We start from the raw sequence: 19,262 nt of genomic DNA, 5'->3' as shown, positions 1-19,262 counted from the left end.
GGAGCAGGACTGGATATTGATTTCCATCTTACCTCTTCGGAAAGTAAAACCTCAGTTTTTGAACCAAGACTAAAGTCGGTGACTACATGCTCTGCTCTGACAATACAATCAGCACCGTTTCTGAGAAAGTGACTTTCTTGGAAATAATCCTGGATAATACGGGCAAACAGGAGCAAGAACGGGAAGGAATATATACAGGCACAGATGTGTTGGGTACTGTCTTAGTCATCTAGTGCTGCTGTGACAGAAATACCACCAGTGGATGGCTTTAACAAACAGAAATTTATTTTCTCACAGTCTAGGAGGCTAGAAGTCTGAATTCAGGGCACCAGCTCCAGGGAAAGATTCCTTCTCTCTATTGGATGTGGTGGAAGGTCCTTGTCATCAAACTTCCCCTGGTCTATGAGCTTCTCAGCACAGGGACCCTGGCCCAAACGACATGCCCTGCCCCCTGGTGGCATGAGGTCCTTCTCCTCTCTGCTTGATTCTCTCTTTTATATCTCAAAAGAAATTGATTCAAGATACAAACTAATCCTAAGGATTGAGTCCTACCTCATTAACATAACTGCCTCTAATCCTGCCTCATTGATATCATAGAGGTTTGGATTTACAACACATTGAATAATCACATCAGATCACAAAATGGTGTACAACTGTACAATACTGGGAACCATGTCCTAGCCAAGTGGACACACATTTTTGAAGGACACAATTTAATCCATAACAGGTATGAAACTGGAAAACATCCTGGAATCTATAACACATCAAGTTCTGGTTAAGCAAATTTGGTCATATGCCAACTCTGCTCAGAGTATTTGCAGCTTGTGATAGAAACATACAAGGAAGCGTCTTGATAGAGTCAGTTTCTGGTCCACGGTGAATTTAGTGCTTATGGTGGTGGTGTCAGCCACTCAATTTTATATACTAAAGAGTCTATTTGAAGATATGTGAAAAAGTAGAACTTAAAATGTCGAACTATTTAACATTGAAAAAATGCAATAACCTATCACAGTCAAGGTCTAACTAGTTTTCAGGCATTATTTTAAGTGTGAAACAAATATAATTTAAATGTGAAAGAAAAGCCATCACTTTTGCCTGTACAATTAAGCTTATTGATTCAATTGTACTTAAGTGTGCAACAGAAATATTTTGTAGAGCTTAGGTATAATTGAATGAAGCCATATTAATAACTGCATTTTCCTAAGTTTGTAAAAATTGTTGAAATGGGTGACTGAAATGAGCATTAAGCTTAAATGCAACACCAATCTGTTTCAAAAAGTTTCTCTAAATCACAAGTTACTTTGTAAATGTAGCAACTATAGCTTAGTTGCTGAAAGTTTTAATATGTTAAGTTATAAATATCTGAGAATCACCTGATTATGGTAATAAACATAAATTTGGAAGACAAAAGCTCAACTTGTCTTAATCTACATATGCAGCTCTCCTATAGAAGCATAGTTTTGAGAAACAATAATATTTTTAAGATTTTAAAAATCAACTATTATATTTCAATGTAAAATATTAGTAAAAAAAAAAAAGTTAGTTTTAAATATTTAAGCCTACATTCCCAAAAGCTCACTTTTTGATAATTCATTGAAAGTACAAACTCATACCTTTCTTACTAAAATTGGACAAATTTTCTCCTTGAAGAAAAATGTAATCAAAGATTTATCAGTCTCCATAAAGACACAGACATTCTGTCTAGCTCTTAACTAACGTACATATTAAGGGGAAAACAGGCTTTGCAAGGCTGAACACGGCTGCCCTCATGCTTTCCGTTATTTCACTGTTGTTTCCGTTAGTTCACTGCTGTTTTCCAAGCCCTTGTTATGTGACCTTACTGAGGCAGTCTTATGTCACCCTCTGGCTCAGAGCCACCTTTGTCCTTGACCACTATAAAACCCCTGCTCCTCTACTGCTGGGCGCAGAGAACTGCCCTAGTCTTCCTGCCTCCAGGAACTACTGCCTTGGTATGTAAATCACCCTAATAATAAACTCCTTCACTGTCTCACTGGAGTTGCCCACCTCTTTCTTTGGCCTCTCGGCACCCTCCATTTTTGGAGACAAATTTCACATTACTGGTCCGTGCCTGGAGAGTATTTTAAGTAAATGTGAAATAAAACAGCAATCTAATTTTTATATTCTCTGTCAAGAGCATTATGTTAATTTTGACATAGTTGTTACAGATTGGAAAATATGTCATTACCAATAGTTGTGAAGGATATATTGCTAAAAGGATCTGGGCCTAACATAAATATCTCCTTTTCTGAGTTCTCAAAAACTTTAGAAACAATAAAAAGAATTTCACCTTAATGTTCTTTTAACCAATTTTTAAAGATAAAGAGTAACAGATCAAAATAAAGTTATTTGGACTTTGTTTATGGTATTACTATTATTATTATTGCCATTCAGAAGTCTAACATTTTTATGTAGGTAAATTTATGTCTTCCTTCATGGCTTGTGGATTTGGGATCATAGGTAAAAGGGCCATCTGTATTCCAAATTAAAAAAAAAAAAATCACACCTTTTCCTCTGGCATTTTTGAGGTTTCTTTCTCATGTTTAAATCTTTGATCTATCAAGAATTTACTTTGTCATAACTATGTTTTCAGTCTACAAGTTTTACTTGTTGAAGTCAAATCTATAGATCCTTTATGATTTCTGGCTTGGGTGTCATATGGTTTGTTTTCTTAGGATCACATTTCTAGGGAGCAGTGTGGAGAGTGGGCTGGAGAAGGACACACCCTGCGGCAGGCAAGAGCTCATGAGAACCAGATCTGAAGAAATCTCTGAGAGGAAGAGGAAGGACCATCATTTTTTCACTTTACTGCAGTTCAGTCAACATTTATTGAGAACCGACTATGTGCCAGACACCGTGTCAAGTGCTGGGGGCACAAAGGTGAAAAAAACACACCCCTGCTTTCAAGTAGAGGTGACACATACATAAACAGAATTACAACTCAGTGTGGTAGGTACAGTGAGAAAAGAGTATAAGGGCCAATGAGAGCACATCAGAAGGGCACCTAATCCAGCCAGAAGGGAGAAGGGTTTTGAGAAGGCTTCCTGGCAGAGGTGAAGCCTGAGCTGAGTTTGTTTTTTCTGTTTCAATAATTAGAATTTTGTTGTTGTTGTTAGTTTCCATGGAGCTGGCTCTGACTCATGGTGACCTTATGTATATGACAGAATAAAACATCGTCTGGTCTTGTGCCATCCTCACGATCATTGGTATGTTTGAGTCCATTGCTGATTTCAAGTGCTTTCCAACCTAGGGAGCTCATCTTCCACACAATATCAAACAAGATTCTGTTGTGATCTATATTGTTTTCATTGGCTAATTTTTGGAAGTAGATTGCCAGGTCTTTCTTCCTAGTCTGTCTTAGTCTGGAAGCATCACTGAAACCTGTCCACCATGGGTGACCTGCTGGTATTTGAAATGCCAGTGGCATAGCTTCCAGTATCATAGCAACGTACAAGCCACCACAATATGGCAAACTGACAGATGGGTGTTGGATGAGAATACTAGAATACGATAATTCAATAAAGCATCTGAAATCATCTTCCGGTTAAAATAACAACTCTTCTTTTGAAACGTCATTTTTCTTGTGTGACACAATGAACAGCATATTACCTGCTAAGGCACTGACTTTTAATGTTACTGAAAAGAAAGACAGAAATTGCTGGGACAGGAAGGCTCCTTAATCAACAAATGAATGTAACGTCCAGACCAAAGGTGAGAGGCCACCAGGGCAGGTAGGGACATCCTGGTGCAGAGTGGTTATAAGAGTGGGCTCTGGCAGAATCCTACTCTCCTAACACAGCTAAAGCGGTTCACTCTTCCTGAAACCCAAACTAGAAGGCAAAGAACTTTAAGACATGAGGCTGGAGAGGCAGTCAGGGCCAGATTTTAGAGGGTCTTACACATTATGTAAAGGACAGGGAAATGAGAAACTACTGAGATGCTTTAAGTTGGGAGGTGTCAGGTCTGAGAAAAGGATTTGGAAATCATCATCATGTAGATGGTAGGAAGACATGAGAGGATGAGATTGCTCAGGGATACGAGGTTACAGATGACCTAACATTTGGGGATCCTTGATCCCTTTGAGAATGTGGTGAGAGCTATGAATAGTCTCCCCAGAAAAATGCACATATTAAAGATCATATACACAAACATATGCACAATTTCAGGGGACCTTCAGATTAAGAATCCTTGATACACAGGGGAAAGAGAAGTGGCCTGGGGAAGAGGATATTGAAAGGAGGAGGGGAACAGGAAAGGGGTCAAAGAAAGATGCCCTGGGAGGCATACGAAGAACCAGGAGACTGAAGTGTCAGGAAGCTGTGGGAGAGTAGTGATCCAAGGAGGGCATGATCAACAATGTCGAAAGCTAACCCCAAACCAAACCCCTTGCCATCGAGTTGATTCCGACCCATAGCAACCCTAGAGGACAGAGTAGAATTGCCCCATAGGGTTTCCAAGGAGCAACTGGTAGATTTGAACTGCCAATCTTTTGGTTATCACTTAACCACTGCGCCACCAGGGCTCTGCATGAAAGCTAAGCACTGAAAAATGTCTTTTACATTTACAGTTAAGAAATCACTGGTAATTGTATTGAGAATAGTTTCTGAGTAGCAAAGGGTAATGGTAGCTCCAGATGTTTTTTTGATCTAAGAAGTGTTTAGGGGTGCCATCTGGATAGAAGTGAGGGTAGAGGACTTGTCTGGATGGTGCGTTTGCAGATACTAACATGAGGTTGAAAAATTTTCAGCTGTTCAGAGCAAGGGTTGAGGGGGCGTACGAGGATTATGTCCGTCAGTCCATCACTACAGTACAGTCAAAAGCTAAAGAGCAACAGGGGAAGGAATATGCGAGTAGAACAAATGGAGAAGTTTGGTTTGTTGGGTAGGAGAGAAATAACGGGAAGTTAAAATAAGAAGCAGTAAAAAGTAAGGGATTTTGTTTCTAAGAAATGAACACATTCTGATATTTCTATGCTACACTATACGAAGAAAAAAGTGAAAACAGAGAGGCTGAAGACGCAGGGGAGAGAAGCAGGACTAACGTGGCTGGAAGGCACAGGATTTAGAAAGAGGGGCTGGACTCAAAGGGAAGGGACACCCCATCTGGAAGAATGAGGCAAGGCTCATATAAATTTCCTCCAAGTATAAGTTTAAGTGGATCAGCTCAAATGGCTTCCATTTTCTCAATAACATAAGAGGTGAGGTGGACTGCTGAGACTGAAGAGATGGGGCTTCTGTAACGGGCCTGAGAAGGGTCATGTTTTGGAATCACTGATGAGGACGGGAGAGGAAGCTAAACAAGGACAAATGAAAGAGTAGCTAGGCAAGTTGGTGTTGGAGACTGTCTCAGTCGGGGTCCTGAAACAAATAGCACGTTCGGGTGGGGTAACTGAGGAGGGTTTCCTGAAGAGAATGTTTACGAAGGTATGAGAAGAGTTAAGGGAAACTCATAAAGGATGGTGAAGCACCCTGGAGCTAGCAACAGTGAGAAGCCTTCACCACCACTAGGCCTGAACGGGCAATAGGCGAGAGCAGTTACCAGATCCCAGAGACAGTGGGTACAGTTTAGGAGAAGGCTGCCACATGGGAGCTATGGCCTTTGGATGAGGAATGCAGCCACTACCACTAACCCGAACCCAGAGGGCAAGGTAGCTCATTGATAGAATCCAAAAAGGTAAGACTCCAGGACACCAAGCAGTGTGAAGAAGGGAAAACAGAGCCTATCCAGCAGCAGCCACCAGTTGTCATTGATTCTGACTCATGGTGACCCCATGTTGTCAGAGTAGAACTGTGCTCCATAGGGTTTTCAATGTCTGATTTTTGAGAAGGAGACTGCCAGGCCTTTCTTCTGAGGTGCCTCTTTTGGTTAGCAGCCAAGCATGTTAAGCATCTGCACCACCCAGGGACCCCATAACCAGCACAGAGACCATTAATTTATAGTGGTATGATCTTCACAGTCAATGGCTTCACAGTTAACATCTACTATTTATTGAACACTTAGCATGTGCTAGACACTATGGTAAAAGCTTTAGATACTTTATCTCTTTTAAATCTTTCAGTCATTTACAATGAGGTTGGCACTATCATCATATGCATTTTCAAAGGAGGAAACTGAGAGATTAATAAATAACTTGTCCAGTTAAATAGGGAATGGAGCCAGGACTTGACCCAAGGCTGGTCTGATCTCAAAGGCCAGCTTCTCCCAACTGTGCCTTACTGCTTCTTTTCTGTAATTCCTGACAGCAAAGGAGGAAAATGTAGTTTTGACTTAGGACTAGGCTTTCCTGGCTGGGTTGGGCAGAAAGATGCCCTATTATCCCCCACAGCATAATACCTTGCCAGAGTAGCTGCTCAAAATACGCCTTGAAAATGACAAAATGAAACAAAAGGGCTGATTTTCCCTCAAACTGCCAAGTGCCCCTTAGTTTTTAAATAAGGTAAGATCAATTGCATTGGCATAGACTCGATCTACACAGTCCATTACTCTCTCATTGATCAGATGGCATCCTATGGAGATTTATTCCCCTAATATTTACAGAGTACCTCTAACTTTCAGGCACCATGCCAAGCGCTGAGGACAGTGGCAGCCATTGTTAGTTGCCAAGCCAAGAGCCATCCTCCCTGTTTCCTTTTTTAACAGTGGACAAATTTTATTTGGATAGCCATGTACCCTGATTTATATATATGTATTTATATATATATATCCCAGCTTCTTCTGCAACTAAAGGAGGTCATATGAGTTGGTTCTGGCCAGTGAAATGTAAGCAGAAGTCTTTGGAATACTTTTGGGACATTCTTGTTTTTATGATCTAGGCATCACCTCTTTCTTTTTACTTCCTTCTTATTTCTGCTAAGAGTATAGATGACAGGCTAGAGGTAGAACAGCCGTCTGGTAACTCTGATGTACCCATGAAGCTAAAAATCACGTGTTAAGGTTGGTGGAACAGAAAGCTAGAGTCAGCCTGGGATGTTGATGATTTTATGGAATTATTGCACTAGTCCTAAACTGCCAAGCTCTGTATGTCTTGTTATGTGAGAAAAATAACTCTCTGTTTGCTTAAGTCACTATCATCTGGTTTTAATTACACACAGCTGGACACAGTGTATAACTGTTAATGATGTAAAAAGGAAGAAGTGTTTTGCCCCCATAGAGTCCAGTGAGGAAAATAAACATTCTAATAAATAATTACAATTAAATATCACAAAATGGAATTTTCCGTTTCAGCCATGTTGGAGTAGCATGTATTAAATTAGCCCTCCCACAAAAAAAAAAAATTATAAAAGCAAAGAAACTATCCATAAAACACTATTTAAAGCCCTTGCATAGTGTTATGGATTGAATTGCATCCCCTGAAAATGTGTGTCAACTTGGCTAGGCCATGATTCCCAGTATCGTGTGGTTGTCCACCATTTTGTGATCTGATATGATTATCTTATGTGTTGTAAATCCTAACCTCCACGATATTAATGAGGCAGGATTAGAGGCAGTTATGTTAATGAGGCAAGACTCTCCAGGATTAGTTTGTGTCTTGAGTCAAACTCTCTTGAGATATAACAGAGAGGAGAGGGACCTCATGCCACCAAGAAAGAAACACCAGGAGTGGAGCACATCCTTTGGACCCAGAGTCCCTGCACTGAGAAGCTCCTATACCAGGTGAAGACTGACGACAAGGACCTTCCCGCAGGGCTAACAGAGAGACTGTCTTAGTTACCTAATGCTGCTATAACAGAAATACCAGAAGTGGATAGCTTTAACTAACAGGAATTTATTTTCTCACAGTGTAGTAGGCTAGAAGTCCAAATTCAGGGCATCAGCTCCAGGGGAAGGCTTTCTGTCTCTGTTGGCTATGGAGGATAGTCCTTCTCATCAACCTTCCCCTGGACTAGGAGCTTCTCTGCGCAGCAACCCCATGTCCAAAGGATGCACTCTGCTCCTGGCACTGCTTTCTTGGTGCTATGAGGGCCCCGCTCTCTGCCTGCTTCCCTTTCCTTTGATCTCTTATAAGATAAACGGTGGTGCAGGCCACACTCCAGGAAAACTCTCTCTACATTGGATGAGGGATGTGACCTTAGTAAGGGTGTTACAATCCCACCCTAATCCTCTTTAACATAAAATTACAATCACAAAATGGAGGACAACCACACGATACTGGGAATCATGGCCTAACCAATTTGACATATGTTTTGGGAGGGACACAATTTAATCCATGACAGAGAGAAAGTCTTCCCCTGGAGCTGGCACCCTGAATTCAGACTTCTAGCCTTCTAGACTGTGAGAGAATAAATTGCTGTTTGTTAAAGCCATCTAGTTGTGGTATTTCTGTTACAGCAGCACTAGATAACTAAGACACACAGCAACTAATGCAAGCAGAACTTGAGTAGCTATAATCCCTGAGAGAAGGAAACACAGCAAAGTGAGCTCCACATTCACCATGGATTTTTTTTCCTGAGGGTATTGTCTTAGGCTGGGTTCTCTAGAGAAGAAAAACCAGTGAAGTGTATATACACACACACACATATATATACACATATGGTAGAGGGGAGAGAGGGAGGGACTGAGAGAGAGATTTATATCAAGGAAATGGCTCACACAGTTATAGAGACTGGGAAGTCCCAAGTCTGTGGGTCAGGCTGGAGGCTTCTCCTGACTCACGTACCTGCAGGGGCTGGTGAACCCAAGATCTGCAGGTTAGACAGCAGGCCTCTGGCTTGTAGGCTGTGGAGGCTGACAAATTCCAAGATCAGCAGGTAAGCTGCTAGCTCAAGTCCCAAGAACTGGAAGTCAGATGAACAGGAGTCAGCTGCAGGATCTAGAGAGAGCAAAAGCCAGCAAGCTTTGCCAGAAAGTCTATCTATATTGGATGCAGGCCACACTCCCAAGGAAACTCCCTTTCAAATGACTGGTTACTCATAACAGATCTCATCATGGAGGTGATCACATTATATCAGATCTCATCATGGAGTTGATTACATCACCACACAGCTGCCAAACTACATCACTGAGAATCATGGCCCAGCCAAGTTGACACACAACCTCAACTATGACAGGTACTCACCAACCTGTAGAGTGGGAGAATACAGTCCTAGAAGAAAGCAGAACTTACACTGGATTGAGAAGACAGAAGCTGGAATTTTAGCCTACCAAAGCAGCTGACCTAGAGGAACAAAATCATAAAGAGCAGGGAACTTCAGGGAGATAAAGCCAAAAATCTCTTTCCTATTTCTACTAAGCTGTGCATGCCAAAGGAAAGATTCCAAGAAACCCAGAAGAAGGCATCAGCTGAGAAGCTATGGAGCTGAGCAGAGATTTCAAGAGCCATTAATGCTGGGAGATAGAGGTTAAAGTTCAAAGTCTTCCAAGATGGAGTGGCCCTGGTTTAAAAAACAAAACACAACCAAAAAAAAAAAAAAAAAAAAAGCTTTCAGTTGAGTCTGCAGATGGGCCACATCATCCTAGGAATAAGTGCAAAACTGAAATAGAACAGGCCAACAAAGGCTAAAACTAACCCTTAACCAGATTAAGGCGATTTTCTTGTATTCTTCTACCTACAGCGTATACAATACACAATTTTTAGTATCCAACCAAAGATTATAAAGTAAGCTAAGAAAAAGGAGTAAATGACTAAAAAAAAAACAAGACAAAAAACAGACGGTGAGTTCCTTGGTGTTACGGATTGTATTGTGTCCCCAGAAAATGTGTGTCAACTTGGCTAGGCCATGATTCCCAGTATTGTGTGATTGTCTACCATTTTGTTAGCTAGTGTGATTTTCCTATGTGTTGTAAATCCTACCCCTATGGTGTTAATGAGGCAGGATTAGAGGCAGTTATGTTAATGAGGTAGGACTCGATCTACATGATTAGGCTGTACCTTGAGTCAATCTCTTTTGAGATATAAAAGAGAAAAGCAAGTAGAGAGACAGGGATCATCCTACCACCAAGAATGAAGAATAAGGAGGGAAGGGCGTCCTTTCGACCCGAGGTTCCTGTGCTAAGAAGCTCCTAGACCAGGGGAAGATTGATGACAAGGATCTTCCCCCCAGAGCCGACAGAGAGAGAAAGATTTCCCCTGGAGCCACCACCCTGAATTTGGACTTTGAACCTCCTAGATTGTGAGAGAAAAAATTTCTCTTTGTTAAAGCCACCCACTTGTGGTATTTCTGTCAGCAGCACTAGATAACTAAGACGCTTGGGTTTTCATTTTGCCTGCTATATATCCTGGACTGGGTGCTAAAGAAGCCCTCAGGCTGGAAATAGCAATGGGCACAGACAAGAAGAGCCCCCAAGATAAGCCTGATCTCTCTGGCCAAAGGACTGGGAAGGGGGCAGCCTAGCAAGATAGAAACCTTTTGACAATCTCATTCCTACTCCAGCCAAACACAACAGAAGATAATCCTGTAACCCTCCCCTCTTGTCAGCAAAGGACAAGTGGGGAACCTGAGCTTTCACTCCTGCCTGGTGGTAATGAGGTACCCCTTCCCACCTCTGCAGCGTGGTATCTCTGGAGGCCAAGAGGGGATCCTGAACTTCCATACCACCTGGTGGTTCCCTCTCTTCTCCTGAACTGTTGCAGTGTCAGAGGAGGCCTGCTAAAGCAGAAGATTTAAATAAAAATCAAGAGTCTCATAATATCCAAAATATCCAGAATACAATAGAAGATCACTAACCATACCAAGAACCAGGAAAATCTCAACTTGAATGAAAAAAGACAATCAACAGATGCCAATGCTGACATGACATGACACAGATGTTGAAATTAGCCACCAGCCAGGCGGCCCTCTCTGTCCCCAGATTTTAGTAACTGCTCCACCTCTTGCCCATGCCTTAACGGTGGTAATAACTACCTACTACCAGCCCTAGGGTGCTGTACTATCCCTTGTGATTTCACTATATTCTGCCCACACTTTTGTAAATAGCCCCTTTATTAAATCCTACCCAAATTATCCAATTAGAGTATACTACCTATTTCCTGTAGGACTTACGTATAAAGGCCTGATAAATGCATGGTTCTTTGAAAAGACTAATCAAATGGGCTCTGGGCATAAGAAAAAGAGAAGGAAGAGATAATAAAGTCTGGAATAAAAAGGGGAAAGAATACAGATAAAGCATGGATTTTTAATAATACTCTTACACAATGAACAACTTTATGCCGATAAATTTGAAAACTTACAAGAAATGGACAAATTTCTAGAAGATATATAACTTAAAAAACAGCCTTAAGAAAAAATTGAAAACTGGGATAGATCTACAACCATTAAAGAAACTGAAACAATGGTTTAAAAAGTTCCCATAAAAGAAGGACAGTCCTTAGATGTTTTATTCAGCAGATGTAAACATTTTTAATGTTTTTGTTTTTTTTTTAAATCTGGTTCAACAATCCTGTTTACCTGTCTGTACTTCTTACCTTATAGTAAACTCTAAGAGGTCATGGGTGGCATCTGTCTTAGTCACTGCTGTACCCCAAAGCCTAGCACAAGGCCTGGTTAAACTATGGCAGGAAAGCTAGAAAATCTAGGGAACATGTGAGACTTCAGACAAGGGTAGGTAACTTTCACAAAAGCTACTAGGTCCTGAGTGAAACTTCAAATAGCCAGAGTGGGGCTGTGCTCTTGAAGATTGATCCCTGGTCTACCTGCTTTGGTACTAACTGATACAGGAAGTCCCTTAAGGATGGAAATGTTCATGTAGAAATGGCTCTCCCTATGACCTGGTCTCTACAACAACTTAATAAACCACTTCTGGAACACTACAGTTCACCCGTTTGGCCCTTTTATTAAAATGCTGACGTAACTCATCAGGAAATTCTTGAGAGAAACAGCTAAATAACATTACCAAAAAGGCCTGAAGCCAATTCAGATCTTCGAAAAGTTTTTCAGCAACTTTCAAGCTACTTAACTCTCTCCTCCTCATGCCCCGCATCATATGGTCGTGTCCTATAGAAAGACTTTTGAAACAAATATTTTCTTTTGGAGGTACCAAGAATCATGGCCCTAACCATAACTTGCATTTTGATATGGAGAAATTAGCTTAGTTTTCATTTTTATTTAGAAGTTTTACAAAGTCATTGGGCTTCAGCTGAACGCTAGATGTAGGCATAGAATCCAGATCACTTAGGGGTTAGATGAGCCTCATGTGGGTCTTAGGTTTTGACCACCAGCCGTACTGTAGTACCGATGACTACCAGCGGTAGATGAACCTCAGCTGGGTTTTAGGTTTTGACAACCAGCAGCTTGTTTACATTGGTTTTATTTTGATCTTACTCCTGTGCTTCTGGACCCGTTTTCCATTAGATTGTCTTTCCATAAGATTATGTAATTCATGCAAAAGTCCTATTACTTTGAAGTTCTGGTTTGTAAATTCATATGAAGTCACTCGTCAATTAGAGCAGGGAAGCCAGCTTAAGCTCACAGGACCCAGCCAAAGGGAAGCATCACCAGGTGGAACACAGGGATTCACAAGTGCACTGCCCTGAAGAACCAAGTACTTGCTTGCTAGGCAACCTCCTCAGGATCCACCTAGGGCTTTCCTAGACAATTTGGTTGGGGCAAAGCCTAGGAATTAAATTTTATACAGCCTCACAAAGTTCCTATGAAAGGTGTGGAAAACAGGGATCCTCTTTTTAAATATCTACCCTCAAATTTAAGCGTTGCCACTATAATTTGCAGTCCCAAGTCCTGGCATCCCTTTGAAATCAATAATTGTACTCATAACTATGGATGGTTAGATATGCAACTTCTTTCTCTTTGCCTTTCAAGGATTTTCTCTATCGTCAGACTATGTTCTCCAGCTTCTACCAAGATGCAGTGGTCGAAGGGTGCTGGCTCTTTAACAGGAGAGAGGGGGAGGGGATGGGACTCTTAAAGCCAAAGAAGAGCAAACAGGCCCTGACCCAGGTTGCCGTGACCAAACTACGCAGGATGGCCAGCAGCAGTCAGGCGGTGGGTGTTAGCACCAAGGCAGCTTGTGAAATTCTACCACTGGCACAGATGGTGGCTGGTGGTGCCTCTGTGAGATATGCTTCTCCAACTCCTAGTCCTGTCCCTCATTTCTGCCCTTTGCAGGACCCTTCCCTGGAGCTGAGCTGGGGAGGTTAGAGGATGGGGGTTTATGGCAGTATCACTCCGTGAGACCCTGGGCTAACACTTCACTGAGGAGGGGTGTGTCTCGGTATCTTCCCTGTCCCAGGTTTACCTTCTAGAGGCTGGCAATGCTCTCTCGCTGGAGGAAACAGCCGTGGAGGGTGTCCACCAGCCTGCCAAGATGAAATGCCTTGAAGGTATCACCAAGTTGGGGGGTGGGGCTTGCTGGTCTGGTTCAGTAAATGAACATGGGCTTGGGTGTCCGTGTCCAGAGGGCGGAAAGTGATTCCAAACACTTCCACTTGCTAGCTACATCACTTTCCTGGGCTTTATTTTCCTCATCTACATTCTGAAGTTATCAGTAACAGCTTCTTAGGGTTGTTGTGAGATTTAAATAAATTAAAACAGGTAAAGTATCTGGCACACGGTCAGGTTAAATTGTAATGAGTCACGACAACTAGAACTTGGTCCGTTATAGAGGCACTAGAAAGGACTGGGGAAGCAAAGGCAAAAAGAAGCCTAACGAGGCAACTGACGAAGGGATGTGGATAGTGAAGGCATTTGGTACCTGCCACATTTTGTTTGCTCCAGTGGGAGATGGTTTGGGGCATCCTCAGGAAGCGAAGCTGAGTCAAACCCATAGGAAGTGTTGTTTGAAGGTGGTGCTGGAACTGGCTTATGAACAGAAGTGCTGCTGAGAAGCAGCCTCTCTAGGTGCGACTCCTCACACCTGAGCCCCAGTCTTTACTTCCTCCACAGGCCCATGCTTAACAGACCAAGGACCAGGCAAGCATTGTGGCCCCCTGACTCCTGAGGAGGAGCTGGTGCCTGCCTCCCAATTGGAGGAGGAAGAAGAGGTAGAGGAAGAAGAGGAAGAGGAGGATCTTGATCCAGATCGGGCCCCAGACCTGGAGGAGGAAGAGAATGATCTCAGGGATCCAGCTGTGCTCAGTGCTGTCCATAACACCCAGGTGTACCACGGCAGGGGGGCGGTATTTGCGGGTTGTCCTGAGCTGTCTGCGCCTCACTGACTGTTGCTGAACCCCCCTCTCTAAGACAGGTTCTGGATTCACAACTTTCAATTTCAGGTTTGAACTTGAGTAGGGACTATCTCCTTGCTTCCCTTGCTCCTCCTATCTCCCGCTTTGTTTCTGATACTGTTATCACCTAGCAGGGCTGTGCATGGCCCTGCTACTTGGTGCTGAAAGTAAGACATTTTTGCCTGACCCTGGTCCCCCCGTGTCTCAGCAGTCCATTCCTGGCACTTATTCCCTCAGATTTCCACAACCAATGGAGAGAGTCAAGGACTCTCATGTAGTAAATGAGGTGACTCAGACCCTCCTTCAACTTCTTCCCGAGATACCAGCCTTTCTTACTCTCAAGGGAAAGAAAGGGGTCCTGGCCCAGTTGACTCTGAATGTGAGAGAGTGTTAGGCTGCTGCTGTCCTGGGTATTGGCCTGCTGGCCTTGCTTTTGCTCCCCAACTCTTCCATGGACACAGGTGTGTGTAGAAGATACCACTGGGGTCCATTCCAGCCTGGGTTTCCCTTCCTCCCTTTCAGCGAGGATTTCATGGCTCCTCTAGAATCAAGGCCCCTGGAGTGCTGGGGAAGTCGTCCACCTCCTTGCATTTTCTGTGGCAGGTGAGTCTGCTCCACTCTCCATCCTCTGCGACGGTGTCTAGGTGCTCAGAGATTCCATCCCTGAGCGTGCAGGGCATCCTTTATTTCCATTAGGCTCAGTATGCTCCTAAGCTTGTCTGCAGATAAAAGCACCCACAGCGAGGCGTGGTGGTGGGAATAGCCCCCATCACGTAGGAGAGCTCCGTAACTGACAGGGGTGGTGTGTCCAGTCAGACATGATGGACCCCTTAGTAAATGGTCCTGGGACAATTGGCCATTCAAATAAAAAAAGCCAAAACTAGATCCCTACCCCCACCTTACCAAAGATCCCAGCAGACGAGCAGCACTGAGCTTAGGGCTAGAACGAGCACCTGCAGTTCAATTAACTGTGTAATGGGAACATAGCCTGGGATAGAGGAACTTGAGGACGGGGAAATCCTGCAGGGAGAACAAGAAGGGAACAAAAGCTCGAGGAGGGCTTCAGAGCAGTCAGAGAAGTGACAGACGGAGCACTGCCCCAGTGGCCAAAGACACAATCAGAAGACTATCATAGAGGGAACAGAGAGGGGTTGACTCACCAGACAGTAGGAAAAGCACGTGCCTCCACATTTGTGAGGGACTGCACAGCTGATCTCTAGGAGTTGACAAACCCTGTTTAAGCAAGTGGCAGGAACCACAGTCTGGTGTACTCACAGCTGACATGAGGGACCCCAAGAAGGCAAAATGTTGGGTGAAGTTCTTGAGGGGAAAAAGCAGGTGAGAATATAGAGGCAGGAAAGGATCTGAGTCTTAGCAGCAAGAACACATCCTGTTGATGGAGATGGTCCTCCCTCAGACCTCTTAACTCTTCTCTCAGACCCTGAACTACCCGTCACCAATTTCTTTCCAGCCTAATGCCAGCTCTCCACTGAGGCCCTTTGGACTTCGACTGCCCTCATCAGACCCATCTCTCTTCTACAGCCCACCGACCTCATGGTCCCCTGCGTTCAGGTATGGGTTCAGTGTGTCAGGGACTCCAGCATGCAGGACAGGCTGAGTTCTTCTCTGGAGGTCTAATGAGGTAGTAGCTGAGGTGGGAAGGGGCCACTCTACCAGTTTCCACAGAAAAATATACTTTATAGAATTTTAGTAACAGAAATCTAATATTCCAATCCCTTCTCCCTCACTGATGAGGAAATGAAGGCCCGGGGAGATTAAAAATTAACTAAATGTCAGCAAGCATTATCAAAGTTCATCTAGCATTACAGAACTGAGACCACAACTCCGAACTCCTGACAACTGGGCCAGAAAGCTTTTCACTGTGCCAAGATTTCCTGCAGCCAAATTGCAGGAAAATATATCCTGGAGGGAAATGTGATCCCTCCTGAGCTAGGATTATGTTGTTTCATGGAGGTGACATCCCCTTAGATGGTCCAGCTGAAGCTACCAGAGGCTGAATGAATTCAGAGCAGCTTGAGAGCTTCCTTCCACCCAGCCCCCCCTTTTTTTTTTTTTAAAGTCTTCCTAGTCATCTGACCCAGCTCCATCCTTGGCACCAACGGATCTTGCAGCAGCAGCAGTGTGATCAGAAGCCGAGGTTAGAGCCTAGACAAGGAGCAGGGCTGAGGGGTCCTGTGTGCATGCTGGGTATTCCCTTGTGACCAGGCATAAAGTCCCTGCACAATGAAGGCTGTCATACTCTTGGCCAACCCTGTGCTCTGCCCATCCTCCCCTGAGCACTCCACTCCTGCTCACCATGCTGGGAAGTTAATTGTGGCAGGGGTGCATAGGTCTAACAGGATGCTTCTCTTGGATTGAAGTCCCCCAGCCAAGAAGCCTTGGTCTCAGCAGCCAGACCCCTATGCTAACCTCATGACCCGAAAAGAGAAGGAGTGGGTGATAAAAGTGCAAATGGTTCAGCTGCAGAGTGAGATCCCTCACTTGGATGACTATTACTATCAGGTGAGCCCCAGGGCGCTCTTCTCAGCCTCTGACCTTGGGGTCAGGTGGGCCTGAACTCCATGGGCATTCTCTGCTCTGCTCTTACGTAAGAGAGACATTCAGGCAGGAGAGGCGCCATATTTCTTAAGTTGACATCCCAGTCTCATTCCCCCTGATTCTCCTACACTTCAGCCAAATGGGATGATTATTCCCCAAACACACCCTGAGGTTTCGTCTCCCTCCTTTTGCCAAGATTTACACCTACTCGGCCTGGAAATAATGGACTTTTCCTCCTTTGTACACTTTTGCGGGTCTTAGAAATGTCTTTTTATAAATATTCATCTCATCTTTTTCTTTAGCTCTGAAACATCTTATAAATAGTGGGACTCAATTTGTTAAATTGCACAAATACTAGCAAACATTTTGACACATTTTCCCTTGCTTCCGTCTTCCCCTTCATTTATGTTGCAAAAGTTGCTTGTCACTTTATTGGGTTGTCCAGGTGGCGCAGTGGTTAAAGCAACTGGCTGCTAACCGAAAAGTTGGTGGTTTGAACCCACTGGGTGCTCCACAGGAGAAAGATGTGGCAGTCTGTTCCCTAAAGATTACAGCCTTGAAAACCCTATGAGGCGGTTCTACTCTGTCCTATAGGGTTGCTATGAGTTGGAGTCGACTCAACGGCAATGAGTTTGGCTTTGGTTTTAGGCTGTTTCTCACTTTTCTTCAACTTCCATGAGCCCTCTACTGAGGTCCCCACCTTGATCTTCCTGTTTATATTTCTTCCTTTCTTTCTACCAAGCTTCAAACACCTCTCCTCTATCTGCCAGGATCATTCAAAGTGAAGTAGTTCATGTTGTCCTCTTGCCTCTTCTGGCATTGCTTTTAAATGAAGGAGCTTTATACAAGCCCTTGTTTGACTCTTAGCAGTTTCATTCTAGCTTGGGGTGCTTCAGACTTCTTTTAAGAAGATAGTAGAGCCCGTGAACAAATCCACAGAAATAAAAAACTAGCCTGAAGGCCAGTTGATAAATACATTCCCAATGCTATTTCTGTATCTCAAGCTGCTAGTGGTCTTTGCAGTATAATTCCAACGTTGAAAGCACAGGAAGGATCACAGAAAATTGAGGGGGTGGCGGAGGGAAGAGGTGGTATGCGGTATATGTGTATACTTGGAAATGAGAAATAACAAAGTTGCAAAACCTGGAACAGGTTTGCTTTCCTGGTCCTCTGCTTTGCTCCCTGGCCTGTCAACAGATCTGGTGGTGGTATCTAGCTCTCTAAATACTTGGGTTGGGAACTCCAAGACTGTTGACATGGGGCCCATGGTGCTTAAGACACTTTACAATGACTGTTGGAAGGGCCTAAGGTGCCTGGATCACTCCGGAATGAATGCTGTGGGAAAAGGGTGTGTTAAGAGGCTGCATTTGAGAACCCTAATTCTAAGTTCAGAAGATGAATGTTTTTCTATTCCATGGATTCTCAGGAACATTATCAGAAATTAGAGAAACAGGCAGATGAAGAGCTACTTGGGCAAAGGAGCTGGGTTGAATCTCTCAAGCTGGTAACTCCTTACATTCAGAAGGCAGAGGCTTACGAGTCAGGTAGGACCAGTGTTGACCTGCTAGGCTGGACATCTGGGTGGACTGAGGGTGAAAAGGGGAGGGGATTATACCTAGCCTGACTGATTTCTTGTAGTGGTTCGAATTGAGGGTTCCCTGGGCCAGGTAGCCGTATCGACATGTTTTAGCCCTCGCCGAGCTATAGATGCTGTGCCCCATGGAACTCAAGAGCAGGTAGGAGCATTATATTCTCAAACCACTCTTCTCTTGTTTGGGGGGAAGATCTGGAGCACTCTCCTGTTTCTGAGCTCAGACTGTGACCTAAGAATGAGGAAGGACATAGAAGTCTGATCAGACTTCGTGTCTAGCCTTTCCAGCACAATTGACCCTTGCCTGATGCCTTGGGTTGCTGCTCTGGAGGTGTGTGTGGCTGATAGTCGGGGACTCTTTTCTCCTAGGATACAGGGGCTGCAAACAGTCAGAGGCTTTGGGTATTATATCGGATTGAGAAGGTGAGATATCAGTTCCTTGTGGATAAATTCCTAACTGACCTTTGACAATGTGATATCATTCAAATTTACCTCTTTTCCCGCCCTCAAATTCCCAGATGTTCCTTCAGTTACTAGAGATAGAGAAGGGCCAGAAAGATGGGTTTGCAAAGCCCTCATCCTCTGAGCAGCAGAGTATCCAGGTTGAGAAGCTCTTCCAAACCTTGATGACCCAGGAACAAAATAACCTGGAGTGAGTATGAGAGGGCCACACGTTGGCACAAGAAGGGAGGGATAGGCAAAGAAGGTTTGCTTCTGCCCCCCACTCTCTAGCCTGTAGCACTCTCCTCTATACAGAGCTCTGAAAATGCCCCCCACCCCCCGACTCGCTTGCAGGGAGGCGGCAGATGGCTTCCTGCAGGTACTCTCTGTGAGGAAGGGGAAAGCCCTGGTGGCCCGGCTTCTCCCCTTCCTGCCACGTGATCGGACTGTTAGCCTTCTTCTGGCTATCACCCACCATCTTCCTTTCCTGGTCCAGAGGGATGTGGCTGATCAGGTACTAGGAAATGAGTGGAGAAG

At 44.0% G+C, this 19,262-nt stretch overlaps 1 protein-coding gene across 1 annotated transcript in view; it reads left to right on the top strand.

Annotated features, from left to right (window-relative positions):
* Window positions 1-2,538: 2,538 nt before the first annotated feature.
* PATL2 (PAT1 homolog 2) overlaps window positions 2,539-19,262 on the top strand; it is a 20,014-nt gene continuing 3,290 nt past the window's right edge. Inside the window, exons 1-12 of the mRNA XM_023735240.1 lie at window positions 2,539-2,898; window positions 13,201-13,291; window positions 13,854-14,065; window positions 14,657-14,737; window positions 15,606-15,706; window positions 16,215-16,292; window positions 16,516-16,657; window positions 18,120-18,237; window positions 18,332-18,429; window positions 18,654-18,707; window positions 18,803-18,936; window positions 19,080-19,239. Of these exons, the coding sequence (XP_023591008.1) occupies window positions 2,764-2,898; window positions 13,201-13,291; window positions 13,854-14,065; window positions 14,657-14,737; window positions 15,606-15,706; window positions 16,215-16,292; window positions 16,516-16,657; window positions 18,120-18,237; window positions 18,332-18,429; window positions 18,654-18,707; window positions 18,803-18,936; window positions 19,080-19,239 (1,404 nt within the window). The 5' untranslated portion in view covers window positions 2,539-2,763. The remainder of the gene's footprint in view (window positions 2,899-13,200; window positions 13,292-13,853; window positions 14,066-14,656; window positions 14,738-15,605; window positions 15,707-16,214; window positions 16,293-16,515; window positions 16,658-18,119; window positions 18,238-18,331; window positions 18,430-18,653; window positions 18,708-18,802; window positions 18,937-19,079; window positions 19,240-19,262) is intronic.

This window comes from Trichechus manatus, unplaced genomic scaffold (assembly GCF_000243295.1).
Source record: "Trichechus manatus latirostris isolate Lorelei unplaced genomic scaffold, TriManLat1.0 scaffold00076, whole genome shotgun sequence".
In the NCBI taxonomy this organism is placed as follows: domain Eukaryota; kingdom Metazoa; phylum Chordata; class Mammalia; order Sirenia; family Trichechidae; genus Trichechus; species Trichechus manatus.
This window is presented reverse-complemented; position numbering and strand designations above follow the sequence as displayed.